This window comes from Syngnathus leptorhynchus, chromosome 2 (assembly GCF_054491065.1).
Source record: "Syngnathus leptorhynchus isolate UIUO chromosome 2, UIUO_Slep, whole genome shotgun sequence".
Classification (NCBI taxonomy): Eukaryota; Metazoa; Chordata; class Actinopteri; order Syngnathiformes; family Syngnathidae; genus Syngnathus; species Syngnathus leptorhynchus.
This window is the reverse complement of record NC_141196.1, coordinates 12,670,258-12,696,297: the sequence shown is the minus strand read 5'-3', so window position 1 is coordinate 12,696,297 and position 26,040 is coordinate 12,670,258. Positions and strand designations below refer to the sequence as shown.

Genomic DNA, 26,040 nt, shown 5'->3' with positions numbered 1-26,040 from the left:
GTGCTATATCCAGATTCTTCTAAAATATGTGGATTATAGGGGGGAACCAATTTCAGCCAGGCTTGTTAGCAGAAGGTAAAGGAAATATTAGCAAGGTGTGAATTGCTCTTTTTTTGCTGTTTGGTGTTTGCTGTGAATAGGTTTACTCACAGTGGTGGTAATACTGGTAATCAGAAAATCCAGACAACCTCACCATCTGCATTCATTACATAAACGTTCTTTTCACGATCCAAAGCAAGCTAAAGTGCTGAAAAATGACGATCCCTTGGCTGACGTCTTTTCAATCAATTCAACTTCCTTGCGCCAACGCTCGATGAATCACACGTCAATAGTTTTGGAAGACAGATGGTGTGGGATACTACAATACCCATGAGCCTCGGCTCGCGTTGCTGTGCAGAGGCAGGTGTGAATCAGCATTGCGGCAAATAGGCTCTTTATGTCCCAGCTGGTAAATTTAGGATCTGCAGTCATGATAAGTCATGTGTGGTGTCATCCTTGCTGAATGAATCAGACGTTGATCCACAACTGGACGATTCTTGCGAGTTGCTCATCATCGAGTCAACGACCTTGACAACACCGAGTGCCAATTAGAAGTAGTTTATGAGACAGGAGGCCTTTATTTGTCCACTTATCTCCATCTATCCACCCATGGATTGTTCTCAATCATTCAGGTTTACATTCAAATCGATGGAAAATCGGTGGTACGTGAAGAAATGATCTACAAACTATGCTAATTCAAGTGATTGACTATATATGCAATCAAACATTAGGTTTCTTTTCAAACATTTATTCTGACACAATTTGCATTTAATTTAAATGTGCATCAAATTTGAATAATTAATTAAGCATTTAAAAATCGTTAAATCCTGGATATTTTGTTTTCATCCAGCAGTATCTAGATTACTTTCAGGCAGTATTTCAGAATATTTATGGAACTACAGGTAATTTTTAGGGAATATTCTCTTTGAAGTACTCATACATACAGAAAGTAAAGGCACCAATTATCACTCTTGATAGAGGCATTACTTCACCAGTAAGATGCCAAATTACATTTGGCGATTAGTGGAGCAAATCAACACGCGGACGTGACCAAACGCAAGGAGCCTCCCTGTCTGCCTTAGTGAAGATCTATGCACCATACAGCTTAAGTAATGCACCCCATTGTGGGTCAATACCTGATCAACCATTGTGATTAACCATCAATCAATCAATCAATCAATCAATCAATCAATCAATCAATCAATCAATCAATCAATCAATCAATCAATCAATCTGTGACACACTGATAATGATATCAGTGCAAGTATATTAGTACCAATAAATCCCAGTAAGATGATTCATCTGTCAACTAAAACAGTGCATGTGTCAACAAAAATAGTTTGAGGAAACTATGATGTTCACACTTGAAGCCATCATTATAGATTTTTAAAAGGTCGGGATATGCAACGTTTCCATCAATCGATGGCGGAAAAAAAACTGCCGCCAACAATAGTGGCAAGGCTGACAAATATTCCTTACCAGACAGGAAAAGGGCCTTGTCCACCGTGAACTCCTCTGCGAATCGAATATGGCAGAAGTTCTTCTTGCTTTTTCGAATGGCCGTGATATCGCCGCATTGTCCGAAGACCTCCATGATGAGCTGTTCGTTGGCATTCTCGGGCAGCCCGCCGACAAACACCGTCTTACAACCAGGAGGACGTTCTCTAGTTGCTGGAGGTGGGAGATCTGTTGGTTGTAAAAGAAGAGGCTGGACTGACAACTGGAGATGGGAATAGTAAACAATCAATTTTCTCCCTTTCACGGGAGTACAAACCAATTAATCATTTATTCCGAGCAAGAACATTGCGTGAAGATTAAACTGTTGAGACAACTTTGGCAGGCAATAAAATCCAAGTCACAACAGCATTTTACTTTTGAAAGCAGGAAAGGGAGCAGTAGCGACAATTGAAAAATACTAAATAATTAAATACTATGTGCTTGAAACACCAACATCTGAATAATGTCTCTTCCATCGGGCTCAATAAAAAGATGTTCAAAAGCTGCAATACATCAAACTGAAGAGGGGAAAAAAGTGATAGCCGACATTGTAATTCAAAAGCACAACAAAAATCCATTAAGGCGTTCAGGGAATTTTTTTTTTAAAGAGGAAACAAAAACAGCAAATAGCAAAGAAAACAATCTAAATTATCCAGTTCTTGTCACATATTGCCATCAAAAGCCAAAGACATGAATAGTTATGACTTGGGAGCAATGGCTTCTTGAGTGTATTTGTAAGATTAATGCAACGAATAAAACATCCCATGCATGAAAATGAACCACGTTTAAAGGCCGTCCGCACGGCAGCAATCACTTATCCAAAGCAGACGAGTGTTGACGGATCTCCACTCCAACAAATCAGCCACAGTCGATGTGATTGGAGCAGTGGACGACGGGAGAATCGGATAATCAAAGGCACGTCAAGGATGCTTTTCGTTTTCAGACAACCAGATTTAAATACTTTCGAGAAGAACAGCAACCCCTTATTGTATTCGAGGGTCTTTCTTCATTTGCATCATTGTCGACAAAGACAAAATTAAAATAATGCAACCTAAAATACCCTGTTTGTGATAAAAGAACCAAAAAGTGAAAGACAAAACTCATTTTAAAGGCTTTAAATTTGATATTCGGGATATTTTACTCTCATGGCAAAACTTTTGTCTAGAGCGATGCCCGATTAATAACTTAAGGCAGCGATGTTCACGCACAAGCACACATCAGTTTAGAATCCCTGGCTGGTATTTTTTTTAGCAATGTTTTTTTAAAGTGTCATCAGGGGATTACCTCCAATTTTCCATTGGGATCTTGTTAACACTGAACCCTCGAAAATAATAAACTTCTAATAAGCCCCTAATAAAATAGCGCGGATTACTGTATCAACAATTACCATGTTTATAAGAACACTGGATGTCTTATAACTTTTATTATTACACCTTATTGAGCATTTATACTTTTTGAGGACATCTGTAGAGTTTGACAATCAGGTTTTCAACAGCCCAATAAGTTCTCTTGGGAGTTGTTATATTGTGTTATGATATATATGGAACGGTAGGAGGTCCATAAGACTTTAAGTTCGAATTTAATAAATTGAATGAAATAAACGAATTTACAAAAACGAAACAAAACGATAATTTGGTTGAAATGGACATTTGTCTTTCAGGGAAACACATTCAATGCATTCATATGCTCAGCCTTTTAGAGCAAAGATACAAAAAGAAGCTGTTGAATCTGCATGTCAAAATAATATTCGAGCACTGGCTCTCTCAAAGCACGCAGACGTTTCCCATTTTAGGCCGATCTGACTGGAAACATGCAAGATACGCAAAGTGGATTTCCAATCACACTGGTGGTGTTTTACTGGTCACCAGCCAATTGTGAGGATGAGGATTGATACTGCCCTGACCTCAGAATGGCGCTCAGTCAAAGTGCATTCTGCCTCTCACCTGAAATCAGCCAGGATCAGCTCTGGTTATCCAGAACACTAATGAGGACGTGGTGAAGAAAACTGATGGATGGAAACTTTCACAAAAATGATGTAATGGCCTTTTCCCACTACATGATACCTAGTCAGCTTGACACATCTCTACTCATTATTATTGCTTTTTAATTGGCAAAATCGAGTATTGTCATTCTGTGTCTAAGTGTTGCTGCACCATTTGTGTGCAAATATTTGCTTCTTAAAGGCAGACAACACCTTGACAAGGGTGCTACTCATTAGCCCGTCCATGGCATTTTCCAGGAAGTGTGGTTGTTTGAAATAGACAACGTGCAATTGTCTTTGTTCTGTGTTCAGTTTGACAGATTTGGACTAACTCACATATAGACGAGTTTTCGGTAAGGTAAGATGGAAGTCAGGAGAAAGTAAGTAATGCACAGCGATGGTGAGGTTATTCACAGGGAGGAGATGGAGGAGGAAAATGAATCTTCAATGGGAGATGACGGGTGGGGGTGTGTGTGGGGGGGGGGCAGCAGATTTTAACGCTCAGCTAAAGGTCAGTCAGAGGGGACGCTGTGCGAGCAGTTAAGACAAAGGAGGGCTGATGGACACCATATGCAATACTGTTACATAGACAATAAGCACCTGCACGTAGTTTGTTTCATTACTGCGTTTCTTGTGCTACCAGACATTTTGGAAATGATACGATACCAAAATACCGTGGGAAATTCATCACGTTACAATTAAGGAGGAATGATGCAGTCAAAGCAAAGTGCTGCACTCATTTCATGCTCTGTTTATTTTCCTCACTTGGTTTTGTGCTCGCATAAAACCCTCTCGACGACGTACATTTAACACTTATTTACAGCACGGATTTCCTCCTTTTCTGGGATTTCAACAGTAATTGTGCATTCACACAAAGGGAAAAAATATCAAGTACGCAAATAGAGGCAATTTTTCTATGAAGATTGTGTGCGTAGACACAAAAACAAACTTGTTGGACTTCTCCACTCAAATATAACACTTTACAGATGACCAACTATTGATTACTGACATTTTAACACCTCAAACCATGTACTGGATGCAGGCTGGACATCTCTGTTTGCTAGCCGAGGAGAGGTCATCATTCATTTTAAAGAGTAGAATTTGCACTCGGGCATTGTGGTGTCATGTCATGTCTGTGTTTGCGCCTTGAAGTTTCTCAACACACCTTCCATGGCTGCTACTCCAGGGAAGTAAAAGCATATCGGTGTTGTAGTATCAGAGCATTTTTAAGCATACGAGTACAAACGCACTTTATAATGTCAGCGCCAATACCGACACTGGTATCGTGCAATGCTGAACTGAAGCAAGAGTATCTATATCTATAATCCTGGCATAAAATACAAGCATATTTTTCCCGATTGGAGGTATTTGATCTTGATTAGTGCAATCCATTCCGCCAAATGGGAAACTTAAACCCAAACATGTCTTAGGCAGGTGGTGTCATTCTATCCCATACAAATATTTGAGAGGTATTATTCGACAGGTTAACATTATACCATGGACCCAATTTCCAGTCCTTAAGGTTAGATTCCCCAGACACCCAGAATTCTTGCTTTTCAATCTTAGGTAGGATGTTAAACCCATCCGGGATTTCCAGGAGAGTTCCAGGACACATTTCTCCTGATACATTGCGACCGTCTCATTTAAATGTTAAACACCTGCCATTCGCTCACAAGGATGTCCCAAGATGAACTCAGACACCGAGGCGACCCTTAATCATGAGCTCTTAGAGTGCAGAGATGAGAATCCGGCAATGACTTACAACAAAAGGTCTGGAGATCCAATTGAACCGCCGGACGCTGCAGTATGCATTTAAAGTACGGATCTATGGGACTCAAACAATCCAACCACGAGCTGTATATCAAGACTGTTAAAGTTTATTATCGTCAATATATTACTCCTGCTGATTTGAGTGGGGTATTTGCATATTCACAAGGGTTCTGCTTTGCAAATATCTCATTGATATTCAAGGAGAAAAGGAATTCTGCAGTCCCACCTTGAAATAAATGCTTGTAATAACTAAGGGGGATTCGCTGCAGTTTGCCAAGGTGACTCCAGATCATCTAGTTTAATGCTTTGTGATATTTGTGGCCCATCCTACTTGAGCTACTTTTGGAACTTCTTGTAGCGAGGAAGAATTTCTTGCTGTTATATTTCGGTGAGGAGGTGTATCAAGGTGAAACCTTTAGAAAAATGATCAGTATGCAGAAAGATACAAATCAAGAACTGATGCAGACTGGATCAAAGAAGTGGTGTAATTTCCCGAAGCATGAAAATGGAAAAAAACATGGCGGCGTGAAAACAGGACAAATTCTACCACCAACTGTTGTTACAGATGGCGTTGTCTCCACATCAAGTAAGCTACTGTCCAGGGATCCCATATACAACATTCAGATAGGTGCTGCTGTTTTGAGAAACAACAGAGTTCAAATGGCCTTAGTAATGTTTTAATCACTTATTAGAATTATAAAATGCATTCTGTGTCAATTTATGCAAGATTTTGTTTCAGTGCGAGGAGGATAAAATAGACCTTGTCCACCGCCCCCCCCCGAATATTGTATTACCATTCTTTATTAGCACAGTATGGGTGTAACAAAAACAACTTGAATTGGGAATTCAGTTTTGATTTAATTAAACCATGAGTTTAATTGAACCATCCGTGCTGCCTAAGAGTTAAACTGAGAGCGGAAACGTGTCTTTTGTTTGACGTAAATCAAGCCTATCATCTGTTTCTTTAGATGTCGGCTTCTTGGTCGGCTCACCGGGAGATTAAGTGCTTTATGTGACATATTGTGAGATGTGAGGAGAGCCAGGGACAGAAGGCGAGAGGAAAAATAGAAAATGGGACCTGAAAAAAAAGTCCATAATCAGTGATAAATAAAACAGCATAGAGGTCAAAAATAGACTCTGGCTCAAGGCAGCATAATGGTTGCTTTCGACAGGAAAAGTCAGACTTGAATAAATCACCTTTTACCGCTACCACATATAGTACTTCCAAAAGCAGTTTACCATTACGCCACAATGTGTTTATTTAGCTAAACCCTCAAATGTGACACCATCTTTTATCTCCTTGAAGACGACAATAAGTTTCGATGAGCAAACCTTTCTTCAGAAAATGAGCCCAGGTGCTATAACCAGTGACAGCGCTGCCGTTGCGAGGTGGAAGGGAGATAAATAGCGCTTTTCACTTGTAGTCTGAATAAACAAACGAGACCTGAAAATATCACAAGCTTGCTTTTATGTGTGACTGTGAACCCTCATTATGGGCTGACTTGATGCTATGAGAACAGCGCCACACGTTTTATCTCTTAGAATAACTGCTCAAGTCAGAACAGAACCCACTTTCATTTTTCCCCTTGCATTGGAAGGCTAAATATTCACTCACATCCACAGAAAATGCTCTCAACTAGGTCTCCGCAAAACTGCACTTGCCTCCAGAAAAAGAAAGAAATTAAAAAATGAAGAGGATATAGTATTCCTGCTCACCAAACTGTTTTTTTTTTTGGTTAACTTCATTGAAGCATGTTTCCCCTGAAAAATCAGAATAATTTATTACCAATTGTTATTGAGATTTAATTCGTGGTTATGAGCACGATCCTGAACGTAAGAAGGCAGACGAGCGGTGACAGCAAAGGTCAAAATTGTGATGAAAAACAGGAATATATTGTAACATAGGAAAGGCTCTGTCTGCTCAGCAACACAATCACATATCAATTTACATACACAAATGATTTGAAAGGATTCTAACGTAAGCTGCAAGTGTGACTCACACATGGTGGCTAATGACTAGAATGAAAATAACCGCAGAGACTTGACATATTTTACAGGCGTATTTGTTATTGGCTTATACTCATTCGACCCTGGGAAATACGAATTATATTAATGCAGTTTAGCCAATGGCGGTTGTTTGAATATTTTCATCATAGATATGTGAAAACTGCATGTGTGCACCACAGTGCCCCTTGGAGACCAAGGTAAAAACAGATGTCAGCCATGTGACAATACTTCAAGATCAAATGTATGTAAATGTGATGGATTTGAATGAAAATTATGTCATAATCAAGAAAACTATATCATAAAAGTACATTTACGCCAACTACGCAATGTGAATAATATGATGAAGAATCAGTACTTGGTAGTCAAATGTAATAATCAGCATTGTGCTTTTTTTGCTTTTTCATCCTATTAATAGTAAAACTGACTACAGAAACTGTGCAGAGGTGCAATGAGGTCATAGCATGACTTACTGGGGTTGGGGGGGAAGAGGGTGCAGCTCTTGCAGTGGATGATCTCCTTGACGACGGGCACGTCGTGCGACAGGGGTGCGGGCACCATGCCCAGGCCGGGCATCAAGGGATTGATAGGGGTGATCCCGGCCATCATCCCGAGGCTGGGGTCAAAGTCTGCAAGGAAGGAAGACGCCAGGATCAGCTCTTGTAGCAATTTCTCACACAGTGACACTTCATCATATATTGATCATATTTTTCTTCACAGTTTAAAAAATTCATTGTGAATTAATTGCGTGGTTAATTCCAATTCATGATTCAAAAATGTGGTAAACAATATACATTATTCAAATGTTAGCTTGGTAAGTCCCTTGCGTGACACCTTTGACTGTTGTTGCAGTTGGGTGTACTATTTTCTTCTATACAACTACAATAATAAACATAAAAACTAGTTATTTCAAGTCTCTTCTGACTTTCAGAATAAATGGAGCAGTATAATTTTCAACAGTCATTTTATTTTAACACAACTCAATTAGATTGTGCATGTATACTTAATGCTACGCACAGTGAGCGCATAAAATATGTGGCTAACAACTACCACAATTGCTGTTTTGGTACCTCTTCAAATAAGCTTGTTCAGTGCGACAGTCATTACTTCCAACAATCATGTGGATTGTTATTTCATTTTACATTATAGAGTATAATTAGGTTTCTTGTGACCATAAGAGGACGGTGAACGGCATGAAAGAAAACAAATAATGTGTAAAAACATGTATTTCATCATTATTCCAAGTTTGATATTTGGTACTCCATTAGAATTTTTTTTCATTTTTTTAATTTAGTTTGAGAAAATAACATCACATGCATGTAAAATGTATTCGAAATTAAATATATATGTAAGTCAATAAATGTATTCTTCATACATTGTTTATCATTTTAATACAGATTAATTTACTTGTGAAATAATTTTGAAACATTTGTGGGAAAAAAACGGATTTCTATTCAAATGCCTTATTCATAAAATCTCAGGCATGCTGCATTTTTCATAGCATGGGTTTAGCAGTATTATGACAGATATATTCTAGGACTTCAAGGATAATATTTTTACTATTTGAACCATACAATGGCAAATATATCGCAGCCTTTTCCAAGGAGACTCATTTGGATGAGCAGTAAATCCCATGCAGGCCAAGTTACATAATATATAGCACTAAATGGAAATAGAGCCTATAATTCCTTAAAAATGAAGGGAGTGGGAGAATAGAGGCATTAGCACATTAAAGGTGCAGACTTGGAATAGATCCCTGGAGCCAGAGAGGATGTAATAAATACGCAAGTTATAAAACAAGCTACAATAATGAGTGGAGAGAAATAGAGTCGTTTGCAAATTTTATCAGGCAACGCTGCTTTGCCAATATATCCCTTTGAATTGAATTGAAAGAGACCCAACTAAGATGGAGGGAATGCTGCAAACTATATTTATATACATATTATCGAACAGGAAGCAAAAGTGCTACGAGGCAATGCGTCGCATCACCTTGAGGAAGGTGCGCCGCGTCCGTGCATAACATTTGCGGGTGTCAATCAATAAGAGCGCTGCGCGGCGCGGTGGCTAATAAAGTTGATTTCCTCCCAGTGAGGTTCCTCGTTTACATTTGTGTGGTAAAGCTCCAGGTTATGTTTCATCACCAGCATACGATTCCGATTGTTATTATTCCCTCGCTTCATTTCAAGAGATGTTTATACAGCCTTCCAACAGACATAGCAGGTTGTAATTTACTGAATGTTAAGTATTTATCACGCTGAATTATTCATTTTTTTCATTAATATGATATGTAAATTAATACATTGCTATTCCCTCTGAAATGATGAATGCTGAAAAACGATGTCACTCAGCTGAAATGCTTCTAAATTTTACAAGCGAGTACATCGAAACACATCCCAAATGTCCATTATTACCCAAATGTCATCACAAAGCACAATATTTGCACTCCCTAAATATGAGATGAATAATTTTTAGAGAAATAAACAATTTTGTTGGATAATGGACAGATGGAGAGTTATTGACTGGAATTCAGTTTGAAGAATACATTCCAAATGTAATATAGTCCCATCTAAAAGTATTACAACACCAAGGTCAATTTCATTGCTTTTTTTTTTTTAATTTGCATATTGAAGGCTTTCAGTTTTCCAAACAAAAGATGAATATCATACAAAAGTTCAGAATTGTAGTTTTCATTTCATGGTATTTACATCACGATGTGTCAAACAACTCGGGATAGGGCACCTGTTGTCTGAAGCCACCAACTTTCCCAGTAAACAAATGTTTTAGAATAGACATTCAATTTGCAGTTTTTTCAGTTCTTCATCATCATCATAACAAACCAAGTTTATCCGTTTGCCTTTCCTTAATCAAGGAAATAACCAGTAGAATAATTCATTTTAAAATCCGACAGCTACAGCCATTGTACACATTGTAAACCTATTTGTACACGCAAAAAAAAGCAAACTGCAAACATCAAATGTAATGTCAAGACTACACAATACTAAACAGAAGTGAAACACAGCGGTTGCTGACGGGATTCCTTCAATATGATGCTGTCATTTTTTCAACCTATAATGGCATTGCAAAAGAGAAGCTTATCTTTGCGTTGGTGGAGAAGATCACAGGTACATTCAGAGAGGCCTTCTTATGGAGCCACACATACCAAAAGTAAAAGAAAGCTTACAACAGGGTCTGCCCACGATGCAACATATGTGTCTGATCCTTTTTACATGTCTTATCTTTGCGTTTCAGACTGCGCGGTCTTTTGTTCTCCACGCACGACTGACTGCGTTTTATCAAGATCTCCACGATGCGCATCTTTTGACCACTCGTTCTACTGACTGTCTGTTTGCTCAACATAATTACAATTGGAGCAGCTCATCAATCACATGTAAAATCTGAAAAGATTCACACAAGGCTCCTGGCCAGAAATGTTCCACGTGCCTCCCACTCGTTTCTCCTCGTCTATTCCTGACGTAAGCGCTCCTCTGAACAGGTGGCGGTCGGGAAGACATGGGCGCTTTCTGTATAATATTCTTTAATGAGGCGAGATGCCCTTGCCACCTGGACCACCAGCAGGGATTGTAATATGCTTCTCTCAATCTCTGACACCATCGTTGGATTTCTATACAAACACCCCAGCCTTCATTTTTTTTTCTCCTCCTGCTTGCAACCAGCAGCAAAAATGCTCAAAGAAAGTTATTCTATCTTGCTGATCTTCTTTAAAAGGAAACTACTTGACCCTTTTCTTACCTTCTTGATCTCGTAGCTTTTACCTCCAAGCTAAGGAATGAAATACAAATTTTCCATCAAGTGCTAAAGCTTAGTTGAGTTTCACATTGTTCGCTCTGGAACACTTTCAATCTTGATCTAGTTTAATGTATGACTCCAAAGCAGGTGGTCATAGAATCGCATAATACTGTATTGTACAATGAATATAGAACCCTTTGGGACTTCTCCTCAATTAGCATCTCAAAGATTAACCAGGCGTGCGTCTTTCTTTATCTTGTTGCATTTTATGTAGTGTGTTGAACTCTGTCAGAGCAATTTGTTAACACATATTTTTTTAAATGTGTTATATAAATAAATAATATTACCAGGACACTCATCCTTTGGTTTCTTTTTTTCAGTTTCTCAAGATGACCACAGCCCAATTGATACTCGAAAAAAAGTTCTGGATTTCTTACAGCTCATCAAGAACAAAACTGATAGTTATTGGTCGTGGAACTCGAGAGAGAGTAAATAATCTCAAAATTACAAAAACCTTCTTTTACACAATCATACAAAGTTAAAACGGGACTCAGAGTTCAATTGTATTCCATAGTTAATAACAGGGACAGCTTTATTTCACAACCACAAAAAACGTTGCGAGAGTCCTCCTGTTTTGCTCTCTTGAGAAAACCCAGGGGTGCTAATGCACGCTTTTATCTCCAGCCGTATTGATTACAGCAACACTTCTTTCTGGTCTTCCTAAAAAAAACTATGAATAGCTTACAATTACTGCAGGATCCAACAGCCTATTTGCTGACGAAGAGAGGGAGAGCACATTATAACGTTCTTAGAGGCCCTGCATTAGCACTGTGTATTTCACAATCAATTTTAAGGGTCTTTCATTAATTTATAAAACCATTCATGGTCTTGGTCTCTCTTAGCGAGCAAATATTCTCTGAACTTATTGACCACCACAGATGCTTTTGATACCGGCCTGTTAGTAATATGCCGACTCAGAGCTAAGACCCACGGGGAGGCATTTTTTTTTTTTTTTTTTTTTTTTAAGGAGTAATTTGCATCTTATAGCATGTTTCAGAAATATGTATAATATTTGGTACATTAGCAAAAATAGGAAGAAAATATGACACTTAACGAAATCAAAATGTAGTACATTACCTAGTTCTGAAAAAACGAGCAGTCAGTTCCCTGCTGTTTTGTGCTTTGTCAAATTCCATATGAGCAGAAACAACCTGATATTAGCCATGTTATCAGCCTTTTTAAAACCACAACGTAACTTGCTTAGTGCTGCGTAGAGAAAGAATTGATGACGGATAAAAAAGTTGGGGTACCCTGTAAACTCAGTCGCCAATCAATAAAAGGGCACTCTTTGAAAACAGACCATAAGTGAAAGACAAGGGGAAACAAATTAGCAAGTAGCCAAAATTATAAACATGCTTCTGTGCCTTGTCCACTATGTGTGGGTCAGGAGTCTTCAACTATTGAGTAGTTTACTTACTAAATTTTTGTTCATAATGGCTGACCTGTCATTATGTTTATTTATTTTTACATCTATCCATGGTTTTGTACCATAAATAATGAATTAACATCCATCCATCCATCCATCCATCCATCCATCCATCCATCCATCCATCCATCCATCCATCCATCCATCCATCCATCCATCCATCCATCCATCCATCCATCCATCCATCCATCCATCCATCCATCCATCCATCCATCCCATCCCATCCCATCCCATCCCATCCCATCCCATCCCATCCTATCCCATCCCATCTCAGTGTCATAAATGAGCTTGAGTCAAATGAAGCATACTTTGGGTGAGAAGTATGATACACCCTGGACTGTTTGTCAGTCAATCACAGGACCTATTTAAATACTTAATCATTCACAACCACTCGCATGCACACCCATCAACAGTTGAGTTTTCAATTGACTCCAGATGAGATCCCAGAACCCCAGAACGGTGGCAACTACAAAGTACCAGAATGGTTACATTGGACCTAAAGTAAGACATATTTCATGACGATGACAGTTTGTGCCAAGGAAGAAATGAATTCACTTTACGACTTTGTCAAGCACTGCCTTTTTCCAGCTGGTACTCGTAGCAAAGGGGAGCCAAAAACCTGTCCTCTCGTACTTTGGTGTCCTCATCATTTTTGACAATAGGCACCCAAATAAATTGCCTGAAGTACCCGAGTGGATTAAAGTGTATTGCTTGATGGAAATAACCTAAAACACTCTTCATGAAAGGGAAGGGCTGTCATGAATGCTATCTTAGCATCCCTACACCCAACAATCCATTTCTATTTTCCAGCATACAGACGGCGAATATGCAAGTCTTTGCCTCTCCACTCTGTCCGCCTCCACACACTGCCTAAACCTCTTGGCGCATTTCCAACGTAGCTTCCAGGCAGTCAGCAGAAAGGGACACTGCAGTCCATCCAAGGATGGGAAATGCGCTTACGGCAAAGCAATGACCTCCCAGATAATGTGTGATGTTAATCCAGGTGAGCGACAAAAAAACCCCGCACATTGTGCTCCTCATTCATTTTCAGGAACGACAGTCGGCTGATGCGTTATGAGGTTCGACATATATTCCACTACAGTATGAGTGAGTGTATTTTTCGTGTGTGTGCGGGCACAGTGGGGCGGGGATGAGGATGTGTAGGATGCAGCAGACAAAGGAGTAGTTGTTTATTCAAAGAACAACCGTTATCCCCGGAGCCTCCTTATCTCGTCTCCGCAGTGCATTTGAGCAGAAGTATGTGAATCTAAATGAAGCTTGATAAACTTGCAAATGTATTTGTGCAAAAATGAAGATACTTCTGCAACGGAGAAAGGGAGTGCTTTTGCCTACACATCTCAGAAATCATCATTTGTGTGAAAACAGGCACTTCGTTTTGATAATCACACTTTGTTGCAATACAGCCAGCCAGTTTGGATATTTAAATGTGGACTTCCTGATTGTACTGCATACCCAATGGCAGGGACTTGCGGGATCTCACAGGAGTCCATTCTGGATCCCCTTTTCTTCAATCTTTACATGTTGCCCTTTGGCTTAACAACTTTTACATTCTGACAGCAGATGCATATGGAACTTGGAACTCTGACACTGCTTCTAACAGCACTGTGCCGATGATAATTTTTTTTTTTCCTCAACTCATTAAAAGCCTGAAATCATTACTTTTAGTATTTGATCAGGGTTCCGACATAAAACCTATATATACTCAGTGACATGAGTTGCCCACATTTGTCACTCTTAACTTTTAAAGATACACATGCAAATCTTAGTTTAATCTGCTGCTGTGCCTTAGCTCTGGACATTGCTGTATTGTATTCCACAGGGCTCACTTTGCTCTCAGTTTCCCAGTGAACAAAATGTAAATGTAACAGTAAAAGGCTTCCTCAAATATCCGGAATCGCTGTCACTCACCAAATGAAGCACCATCAACAATGACAATGTTCTTGGTTTTTCAAGGTATGCCTTGAAGCTGATTCAGTTGCTGGTAGCAGTCCTTTTCTCAACAAGTAAAGGAATCCTGAAATGACCCTTGGGTACAAAGTCTGCAGAACTGTAGAAGAAAGCTCCAGTATAGAAATGGCCATCTGGTTCTACTTGAAGTCTGAATGTGCTTCAGTGAACACAGGGTAAATAATGAGGACTGCTTCTGGAAGAGGATATATTCTCTATGTTAGATGTCATAGTAAATGTTGGAGCCAGAAGTTGCCTCCTGCTGAACCTATTACCAGTTAAACATAATAAGATTTGAGGGGTTTGACATTCCTATGGATTTTTCATGCGGTCTATCGGCCAATTGTTTGTCATTGCAATGGAAATTTTCTTATTTACTATATTACTAGATTCATGATTCGATTAACTGCAGTATAATTGCGTCCTATTTTAGCATTGTTTTTCAATTCACCATGTTGACAAAGTTACGTATTAGTAACAATCCTTGCGTTCCAGCCTTGAGAATGACAAGGCCACAGAGGCAGGTTTGTCGTTGCTATGCCAACACATACATTTGAGAGTGATTGCTTTGACTAAATGAGCATGTGCGTGCTTCTGGCCACAAATAGTTTTGCATCCATCCTACTGACACCAAGCTTTAATTCCAACATGTAGCTGTAACAGGTCTTTTGTATAGGCTTGGCTGTGAAAAAGCAAAATGGCAAAGCAGTTACCAAGAATTAAAACAAAAAATACAAGATATTAAACATGAAATTATCTACAGCAACTTTGACAGATTGGAGTTTCTAAAAGATGGTATAAATCCAGAAACTTGGTCTATTAGAGCCACTCTTCTTTACTGTTTGTAACTTGTCAACACACAATAAATTGCCGATTGTATTCAATTTGCACACCTTCTGTCAAATAAAAGCAATTTTCTCAAATGAATGCCCACAAAAAAACCCCAAAAAAAACTACAGATTGCAGCCGCACCGACTATCACCTCAAGGCATTCAATCCATTTGAGTCTTCAACCATTTCATTTTACTGAGCACAATATGACACAAAGACGCCTCACATCTTCCTTTTTGACCTCGTACCTTGTGTACTGTAGTTTTCACACAAGGCTTCTGTTGCACCCTTTGTTAGTAGATTGCCAGCTTCTATTTAAACCGCATTACTTTTCTTCATCCATTGTGAACAGTTTTCCCTATTTTGTTTGCTGACACTCAGCTGTACAAGAGTTTTAAAAAACATCAACTAACACTGCATTTTAAACAAAACTGGGAGCAACACTACACATCGTCAAAAAAAAAAAAATCGAAAATCCTACCTCCATTTTGTTATGATTTCGACGTTTGAATGTAACATTCGAGTGTTTTTGTTCATCAAACATGTAGTGTAGCTGCGCTATAAGCACATCTCTATTCTCTGTGCATCAGAAAAGAAAGAGAGCCGACAGGAGTGACAATGTTTCAACGCCATTAGCAAGATCGTATTTATATATTTCTGTGACTGTATCCACCTTCTTCCCGGCATCTGTCATGAAATAACAAATGTGAGAGGAACTTCCGGTTAAAGACTTCTGGTCAAATGCTCTCATTGTTTACAATGAGTTTTTCCTCAAGGAGCGGTGTTTAGGAACGTTTTTCTACAGCCGTTTTTCTAAGCGATCATTATCCCTCATTGCAATGAAAATTGTCTTGTACGCCTTTGGAAGCTTGTTGCACGGCTGGCAGTTGTATCGACAAGCAAAAGAAGAGCATTCTTTTTGACTGGCTTTCCCAGATGAGGAAAAGGTTCTCCACAAGAAAAGGTGCTGGTTTCAGATTCCAGCTTCTGTTCTAAAAATGAACACAGTAAACTAATCTGAGACTCACTTGAAAAGACTACCTTGAAGTGCTGCTTTTCACTTCATGGACGAACACAACGCTACGCTTGCACTGAATTTTGTGCTAATGTGCTTGCAATCAGAATGCATGCAATTGGTTTGTGTTCTTGCATCTATTGAGAATCCTTACGCTATACAAAAGGAGTAACCCTGTTAAAAAAAAAAAAATCATCAACAGATTCATCACTCTTCGTATTGGTAATTAATAACAAAACTGTAGAATGACTTCACATTTACATTGCCGTCATAATCCTGACATGGAACAACAACATTTACTGAGCTGTAATTCATCTATCGCTACTGCTGGCCTGACTTCTGTCCTCGTCTCTATCCAAACACTTCACTCATGAAAACATGTGCTCCAAACCTCCTCACAGACACAAACGCTGGAAGCCCCATCCGCAGGAATAAAACTGTCATCATTGCCCGCTTTGTAAACGCTGAAGTGGATTGGAGGCTTTGCCCTAGGTGGTGGTCTGTTTATTCAGCTGTCTGACTGGACATTTGCGCTTGGCCGGAGGCACGGTTAAAGAAGAAGAACAAGAATAAAAACAATCCTGTCTCACAGTGGATGAAATTGAAGGCAAATGTGTAATGAAAGCAGATGGGCATCCTGCAATGAATGAAAAAAGCAACTTAAAAGATGGATACAGGAAAGCAGTAAACACACAAGACACACTTTAGAGAGAGAAAATGGAAAAGGACAGTGAATTGTCTCACGGGTGTTTAGAGGTGAAAAGAAAAGATGATGTTTAGTCATGAAGAATCAATAGGTAATCCACCTGGATTAGTTCAGAGTCACAAGAGTGCCTCGGGACTGCATGCGTGTCTGTGTTTTGTGTGTGTGGGAGAGCGAAAATGTCTACTGGCAAAGTAGGCACACCGAAGTGTGGAGATAGCCAATGTCATTATACATAACATCAAGTAGTATATTAATCTCTTTCTCAATTATGTTTTCATCCAGGAGCTCAATAGATCAACAACAAATGTGAATAATACGCCTCAAAGTAATGAATGTAAATGCAGAATTATTAATTACAAATCATGGTTTGTGAGTGGTAGTCTTTATTTTAATCTAAGATACTTAGAGGCACATTTTGACCACATTAGGAAGTTTTGAAGTACCGTTTTGTGTTTGGAATGCGGAAACGTAGTTCGAAATTCATTTCCCCGTCATTAAGACGGACTATATTATTTTTTTGGGGGTACAGAAGTCAATTTTGTTTCGTACTTTTGCATGGGATTCCACTTTAGGCCCATTGGTAGTGACACATAACCCTCCCTGTTAAAGTAATTTTGAAAGAAAACAGAACAAGTCTGAATCATCTTGCTCTTGACACCTACAGAAAGCAATGCCTGTAGGTTCATTCTATATTTAGGAAGGATTATTTATGTATGTTGAGCGATAAATTATGTTTGTCAATTTGGGGAAATAAAACAAAATTTGCTGACTGTAAAGAGAGATCAGTACACTCTTGCACTGTTTTTTCACCATGGGTGCCTTAACCAGTTCTCTTCTTGCGCTCTCTCATAATGAATATTTTTGAATGTTTGTTATTTTCCAGTGTGTGTTCGATGACCTAAAAAATTAAGTTCCATGAACGCTATAAAACCCCGGGACTATCTTAATCACATATTTTTTATTATTATTATTATTATTACAGATTATGCCGTGGGCGGTCAAGAATGTAAGCCCCACGATGGAGGAGAGATTACTGTATTGAAAAGAAAATACCAATGTGACTGCTAAAAATTGTGTTTGCTCTTGACTGTAAATATCACCTTCAGCGGCCCTGTTACCACAATGATGACAAGGGGCATAGAAAACATATAGGGAATTTACTATGACCATCTGAGGACTTCATACCAAGTGAAATGACCCTAATAGTAAAGACACAGCAGTACTCAGTGTCCAAATTAGATTTTTAGCGACCCTATTTGGCTGTTGAAAAAAAAATACCCGTTTGGACCACAATTAAAAGTTTCTAAATTTGCTCATACACACAAAAAAAGCCTTGAAGATGAGACGAGAACATCCGCAGAGGGACGTTGCCATGCTCGCTTACATCAAATGTGACATTCAGTTCCCCGGCTTTCTACACCTCAATCTCAGACTTTAGGGTCCAGAATTTGGGAGTCGCGTTAATGCTGAAAGCGCGTTGTATAGAAAGTCTTGTTTATTGAGAAAGGCATGTTTTTAGACAGCCGTAGGGGTCCTTTGTTCCGTTAATTTATGTCCAGCATGTTGTTGAGCAGCCGAAGCTGTCCGCCACTGTGAATACTCGCCGCATATCGTAGTCTGTTGACATTTTATGAAAAGAGAAGCAATATGCAGATGACAATATCCGGCCAATTGAGCAAGTCATGTTGATGCTATGCGAATTGGATGGAAAAGGGAGGAAAGCAGACGGTTATTCTACTACTGTGTCTGGCCACACTCTTTGACTTGTGAGGGACTGTATAGATGAGGTGCTTCCGCAAACTGTAATAAAGAAGTCATAAATATCAAACAGCTCGACTTCTTATTAAACACCTTTAAATTGGTCACGGAAATTCATCAATTCACTAGCGCTAAGGTTTACGTGCTCGTCATTTAGCATTGTACGATCCTTATATCATCCATTTAAAATACTACTTGAAAATGCATTTACAACAAAAATAAATAAATACAAAAATTGGGTTCCACGTCCAAACTGCGTTAGACAAAGTCGCGTGCAATCGAAGTGTGTAAAATCGAGGTTCAGGTGTATTTTGAGAAAAATAGCGTTGGAATGTGTATAAAATGATAAAAAAAAATCAAAAAAATGTTAAAATGGACTGCATTTGAGTCCCATCTGTTGTAGCACAGAATGATGCGGACTGTTAGCTTATGGCGGTAGCAGATAGCTAGAGGCTTGATCAAAAGGTAGAGTTTTACATGTGTGCTTTATTTAATGAATGACACAAAAAAATGCATGTTTATGTAGAACATATGACTTGAGCGCCCTATATGTTAAAAGCAAAATGTGCAACCTTTGGAAAGTTTTGTTGTAGGATGACAACGGCATTTTAGCTGAGTCATCGGTTTGTTTAACATTCACACCATGATCAATGCAAACACACAGGAAATGAACTCACTCCACTCTCCACGATGGAAAATGAAAGTAGTCTGACCTCAAGAGCAACTCAAGGAAGAGCAGTTCTTTTTACAAGACTCTTAAAAAAAAAAAAAAAGAAAAAAAAAAAGATGTTGCTCACAAACAGACACAACAAACAGGACAGGCGAGTTAACTCATTTTTAAGGTTGTGTTTTCTTCTTTTGACTCACCTAATCCGTTTTTTAAATACTCTTTGATGCTTTATCTTAAATAGAAAATAGCCTTAAGGACAATTCAATTAAAAATAATTACAATTTCAATGATGGGGAATGAAGCAGGTCTGGCAAAGCTCCTGCTTTAAACATTGCTTTGTCCACTTGAATGAAAGACACAAGGTTCTTTGACTGACAAATGACAACAACTTGCATACGTACGGAATTGAAAAATCAAAATCAATTTTAATTAAAAAAAAATATATTAAAAGTGTTGGGGAAAAACCACGTGTTCTCACTGTTGCATTGCAGTACCTGGCATGAGAGGCTGTCCAGCGATGCTCATTGGAGGCATCCCCAGGTTGTTCATGGCGGTGGCCCACGGGTTGGGGTCCGACATGGGCATTGATATGGAGTTGGACTCCATTGTCATGTTATGGATCCCCTCTGAGGATGGATACAAACAACACCGCTTAGTGCGAGGAAAGAAATATTCCAACTCGACAAGATGATGCTACTGTATTGGATTTTAGTGGGAAACCAGACTTGACAATCTTGACATGACATTTTAAATAGAACAGCCAAAGTTGAAGATACTGTACATGTTTGACCTTATAGCCTACATTCTTAGTGTAAAAAAGTGGAACATTTAAAAAGTAAAAGCAGTATTTATTTTTTATTTTTTATACAATGTATTAAAAATTATCTTTCTTCTACATTTTCTTCCCGAAAAACAGAATCCTGAGCTACAGCACATTTTTCTTTGAGCAGTGGCATTATTTTGTGGTGGTCTACTTTACACAAACACAAAGTCCAGTACGGACTTGATTTTTATAATATTGTATGATTAGTGCATATTCTCTTATATATGGAAATTAAACATTAGAACATATGCGGTTTATAGTCCGGTGCAGCTTATAAATGACCAAAACTGTATTTTCCCTTCATTTTAGCTGGTGTTGCTTACATTCAGATGAGTCTTATAGTTCAGAAATTATGATACACCTTTACATCCAGCCTTTACATTTTCTTTACTGTTAAAAAACAGTGTCATAAAAAGTGTTGCCATTTAGTACAATGACAATTTCACCATAAAAAGGGTAGATTTTGGAAAAAAACCCAAAACGATATGACTAAGGGGGAAATGAACACCGTCATTGTTTTTGTGTTAATTGTTTTTTGGGATGGGAAAATCTTTGGCTGTTCTGAAATGCTTTTTGCATGCCAATGTTGTACTGAGCATAATATCTATGCCTTGAGGATGTAGCTTAACTTCCCTTAGCTGATGGGATGTTGCGCCTTAGACACTACACTTTTTTGAGACACAATCAAGAAGCAGCTCAGTAGTGCGCTCCATTTTGCCTTAGGACATGATTCATCACAAATCAGCTCAACAAAACTGTTGACTTAGTGTTTATGCTTCTAAAAAATAGTTTCTATTCTTCATTTGATTTCCCTCATGTGATTTACATAGGTACATGGACAACATTGTTGGCAACCCTCTGTTAATCCAAAGAAAAAAAAAAGCACTATGCTCACAGTAATAAATTAAGCAATGTAACAAAGAAAAATGCAATGTAAATGAACCAATGAAAATCAGACATTGCTTTTGAATGGTGGCACACCACAATTATTTTTAAAACAAACTCATGAAACAGGCCTGGACTAAAGTGATGGTTTCCCTAAAAAAACGATTGAAATTAATGTGACTATGCGCTGTTTGTGCTGTGGGAAACACATTAAACACGGACCAGAGAAAAGGAAGGCCAGATTAGAAGCAAAATTGTAGACAAGCAAGTTAGGTAAAGGCTTTAAGACCATCTCCGAGCAACGTCATGATCCTGCATGTATTGAGGAATTTGATCTATTTTGTACCTATCGTATCTACATCTACCATATCTATATATTATATCAATCGATTGTATCTATTATATCGATGCCTCTATCCGTCCGTCCGTCCGTCCGTCCATCCATCCATCCATCCATCACAACTGATCCCAAAGTTTTCTTTGACTTCTTTAATTTTTGTCCTAAATTCCCCAAGAGGGCAGTAAGCAGCACAACAGCGAGAAGGTTTTTGTCATAGCATCTCCACTCACATTCTCTTCTTTTAAAAGTGAGCTCAGGTTGCCATGACCCTGCAGCCTCTCTCGAAACATACTTGGAAAAGTATCCATTGTCGCGATTGGGACCCTTTTATTAGGATTCTCCAGCAAAGGAAATGAAAAGGGACTGGTCTCACATGCAGTGATAAGTTTGATAGCCAACTTCCATCTAGTGTCACAATGAGATTATAGTGGCGCTGGGCCCCAACTGGCACCTGGCAGTTGAAAACTGTGGGAAATCACAAACTTTGGTAGAAATAATGTCCCCTGAAATAGCCAGCCCGCAGTCACGGCGCAGTGAACGCGTCACGTGTGCTCAGCCGGTGGCCGTGGTCCATTTCACCATTCAAAAGCAACTTTCACTCTCTCCTCTGCTCGCCCTCTGTCCAGCTGACGGAGCCACAAATTGCTGCGAGAGCCAAACTGCCCCCTCGTCGCCCTGTGACACACACCGTGGTTTATCAGGGACAGCCAAAATTGTGTGTTCAACAGAGGCAGGATGCAGTGCAAACGAGTTTGTCGAATAAAACCCCTTTCTCTCGCTTACCATGAGGAGGACGATGACAAACAAGATGATTTGCTGTTGATGGGGACTTCAAGAGGGAAAGGGTATTGTTGCAAGGCTATTTCCGGGAGCTATTAGTAAACTTCACAATCACACAATCAGTGGCCGCATCTCAGCGAGGTAGAATACACTCTAAATGGTGATGGCTTCTGGACCACTGGGACTCAAGACGTCTTATCCATCATAGCACTGGAAACTTTAGGAAACTGTATGCTCATTAAGCGTTTTGAGAGCTTTTTATGTGCCACCTACACACTGTTAATAAAAAGATGGGGTTATTGGGCTTATGAGCAGAATTTCAGGATGAGTCTGAAATGCACTGTAACCTTGAAAGTTTAACTTAATTTGACCTTTTCCAAACTTTTGAATGTGAAATTTCTCCAGTGTCAGTACAGTATTTTCCCCAAACCTGCTGTTCTCTACCAAGGAAAATTTCCCCAAAATCCCTTTCTTATTTTTCCATGGAATTTTCTGGTAATTTCCCACTCCTAGTGACCATAATTTTCTAGGGCCAATTAAGTGGTTGAGAAAACAGATGGGATTGTAACATATAAAACAGAAAAACAACTTGGATAGATTCTAGAAGCATTCTTAGTCACTGTTTCATGATGCAATGGAGACTTCTTTTTTTATGGAGGACAAAACGGCATTATGGAATTTTTTTTTTTTGAGAAACCATGCTTCTTTTACTTGTAATAAGTGTGTGTGTCAAAGCCAAAGTCAGCTTTATTGTCAATCACTTCACATGCCAAGACACACAAAGAGATCAAAATTACGTTACCCACTATCCCATGGTGACAAGATACATGACAAAACAACCCAAAAAACAACACAAAGAGTAAAAACAAGAATGCACAAACATTGAATAAACAAGAGTTACGAATAAATAGAAATAAATAAACAAATAAGAGGAGTAAAAATGGAGCAAGTGTGCATACAGCAGTCAGAATACAGTGCAAGCCAACGCGGCCCAAAACTCCTGTGTGTATGTGTGTGCGTGTGTGTGTGTCTGTGTGTTCAAAGAAAGTCAGTGGTATGAATTTGACAAGTTAGAATATGAATGAACAGATGTGGCATTGATATAGAGGAAGTAACACACAAGCACACAAATCCACAAGCACACAAAACCACAAACAGCTCAATTTGCATCTTAGCGCATCTTAGAGAGACCACATGTACATGGACTATTATCCAATTCTACTAACACAATAATCCGCACAAAAGAAAACAACTACACTGAAGCACACAGCAATAAAAAATAACAAAAAAGCTTCAATAAATTATAACATACACTCTCATCTATCTAACATTGCTGTCCAATAACAAGCATCCATCTGTCCAATTTGTATTCCTGCTTATGCTGCTCTGGGTCGCTGGGAGCTGCAGACTATCCCTACCTGAATTAGGGCTAAAAGCGGACTACAATCTTGACTGATCAGCCGTCAATCACAGGTCACACATAGAGACAAATAGCTATTCATACTCACATCAATCATACTCAAACTTATATGAACAGATGAACAAAGTTACAAGCACAAGATGTTCAAAAAATATTGTGGATGGGCGAGTACTAATACCAGCCAGTATTGGTACCTAATACCGACCTTATTTGTTTAGGTATCAAAGGTATCATGGAAGCATGAAGGCTGCTGATACCAGCCATCAGTACTTAAGGGGAAAAAAATCTGACATTGAGTAAGTCCTCCTTGGCAAGAATATGATCACTTCAGCATAAAAGTGTATGTGGGGGTGCCAATAAGAACCTTGATATCAAGGGGGGATGCTGCATTATATACACTACGCTCCAACAAACTCCTCTGCTCCTGTTTTCACCGACACACACACACACACACACACACACACACACACACACACACACACACACACACACACACACACACACACACACACACACACACACACACACACACAACTGCTTTGTGTCAATCACTGTGGGCTTCGGATTGACTGTGAGGGCAGGAGTCGGGACTGTGTCATCAATATATGGAATTAAGGGAGGATGGCTGGCTAAATGGCAAACATACAGCCCAGACCTCAAAGCACACACTATGTTCTAGCGGAAAGTGTGTCAAAGGACCAGGTTGTGAGGAGGGGGGGGGGGGTCCCACTGTGGGAGCTTCTTCATTGGCACCACTGTCAAACATCTTAGTGTGCATTCCGGCCACGACAATTAAGAGCATTTGATTCTGCTCTCCGGGGTTATGGCCTGAAAGCTCCCTCGATGGGCAGTTGAGGAAATTAAGTCATTTTCGGGCCCATTGGCCATGAGCGCCAACAGTACGCAGATGGCCGCTATGGGCCATTAATGCAAAATCCGCGTGGTTTAAACAGCTAACTACTGGGTTATCTCACACACATAGGGAGGTTAATTGAAAGATGAGTGGAGAGCGAGTGAAGGGTGGCGACGAGGTTGATAGACAAGATCCAAAACAGTCAGAGACTGTGAGCAGCTCACATTGTATTTCAAAGCAATACTTGAGTACGAGGACTTGATGACAGTCATTACCGCTAAGTAGACGCTAGAAAAATCTGTAATTAGTGCATAACGTAGCGCCGCCGCTGAACACAAAGCGGTCGAGAAGACAGATGGAGTGTACAATGGAAAATTGCAAAACAACTTTAATTGTAGCTGGCTGCATTCTGAGTCATTGTTCTGCCATACAAAGGAGACTTCTTCATATTTTGTATTCTTTTGGAGTATAAAGCAAAACCACTAACAGGAAACACATACTCTAGTTCCTTGACCTAGAACTGTTAAATGTGATGCGTATGCTTGTGTAACCAAAACAAAGTCATTAGTACAACATTAACCAGGCATCATGCAAATGATCATTGAAATGAATCAAATGCCATTATTCTGTTCCAGCTTGTCCTAAAAGAAACCAGTTTATCATGTAAAAACAAGCACTCTTTGGTATTGGACTTTAAACAAACATATACGTATTACAAAATTAAACATTATGTGCCATATTTTCCGGACTATAAGGCACACTTAAAACCTAAAATTTTCTCAAAAGCTGATAGCGCGCCTTATAGTCTGGTGCGCCTTATATATGGACCAAATTCCTAAATTTAAACTGGCCCGAAGCATTGTGTCATGAAATCAATCATAAGTGGCCCGCTGAAGACTATGAATCATGAATCAAATAGACTATGGATCATTAAATTGTGATTGTAAGGTAATTTGTTGAGTCTGAAGTTGAAATAAAAAAGATAAAATGGAGAATGATTTGATTTGGATAAAAAATCTGACATGATGCATTAATGGTGCGCCTTATAGTCCGGTGCACCTTATAGTCCGAAAAATACGGTAAAGAAACGAAACCAAAAAGAAAAGTTTTTGCCATCAATGCAAAATGTGAAAAATCTGAGAACAAATTCAAACATCACATGATCCAACTATGGACACATGTTCGCGGCACAATACATCCACAATGTTGCAAATTGTAAAAGTTTGACGTGTCCTAAAATTACGATGACAAAAGACAGCAAATTATGTCACTATACATATATGTAAATTGTTTGTGCCGTGATCAGCTTTATATCAGGGTTTATCATTATGGCCTTAGAACAGAGGCACGTGTACAAATGCCAGTGTTGTCAAGCAGGAACATCCATTACCGGACAAGAGCTGGCTTCTTATCAGGTGGGAGAGAGGTGCCAGACAGGAAGTGATACTGTGATAGAGGGAGGCATAC

The 26,040-nt window shown here is 39.1% G+C and overlaps 1 protein-coding gene across 4 annotated transcripts in view; it reads right to left on the bottom strand.

Moving 5' to 3' along the window:
* Window positions 1-26,040, bottom strand: part of enox2 (ecto-NOX disulfide-thiol exchanger 2) — a 142,413-nt gene that overhangs the window by 25,577 nt on the left and 90,796 nt on the right. For all 4 annotated transcript variants that reach the window (XM_085905961.1, XM_085905964.1, XM_085905963.1 and 1 more), the window contains exons 4-6: window positions 19,967-20,098; window positions 7,765-7,920; window positions 1,519-1,725 (exon numbers count right to left, since the gene is read on the bottom strand). In XM_085905961.1, the coding sequence (XP_085762087.1) occupies window positions 1,519-1,725; window positions 7,765-7,920; window positions 19,967-20,098 (495 nt within the window). The remainder of the gene's footprint in view (window positions 1-1,518; window positions 1,726-7,764; window positions 7,921-19,966; window positions 20,099-26,040) is intronic.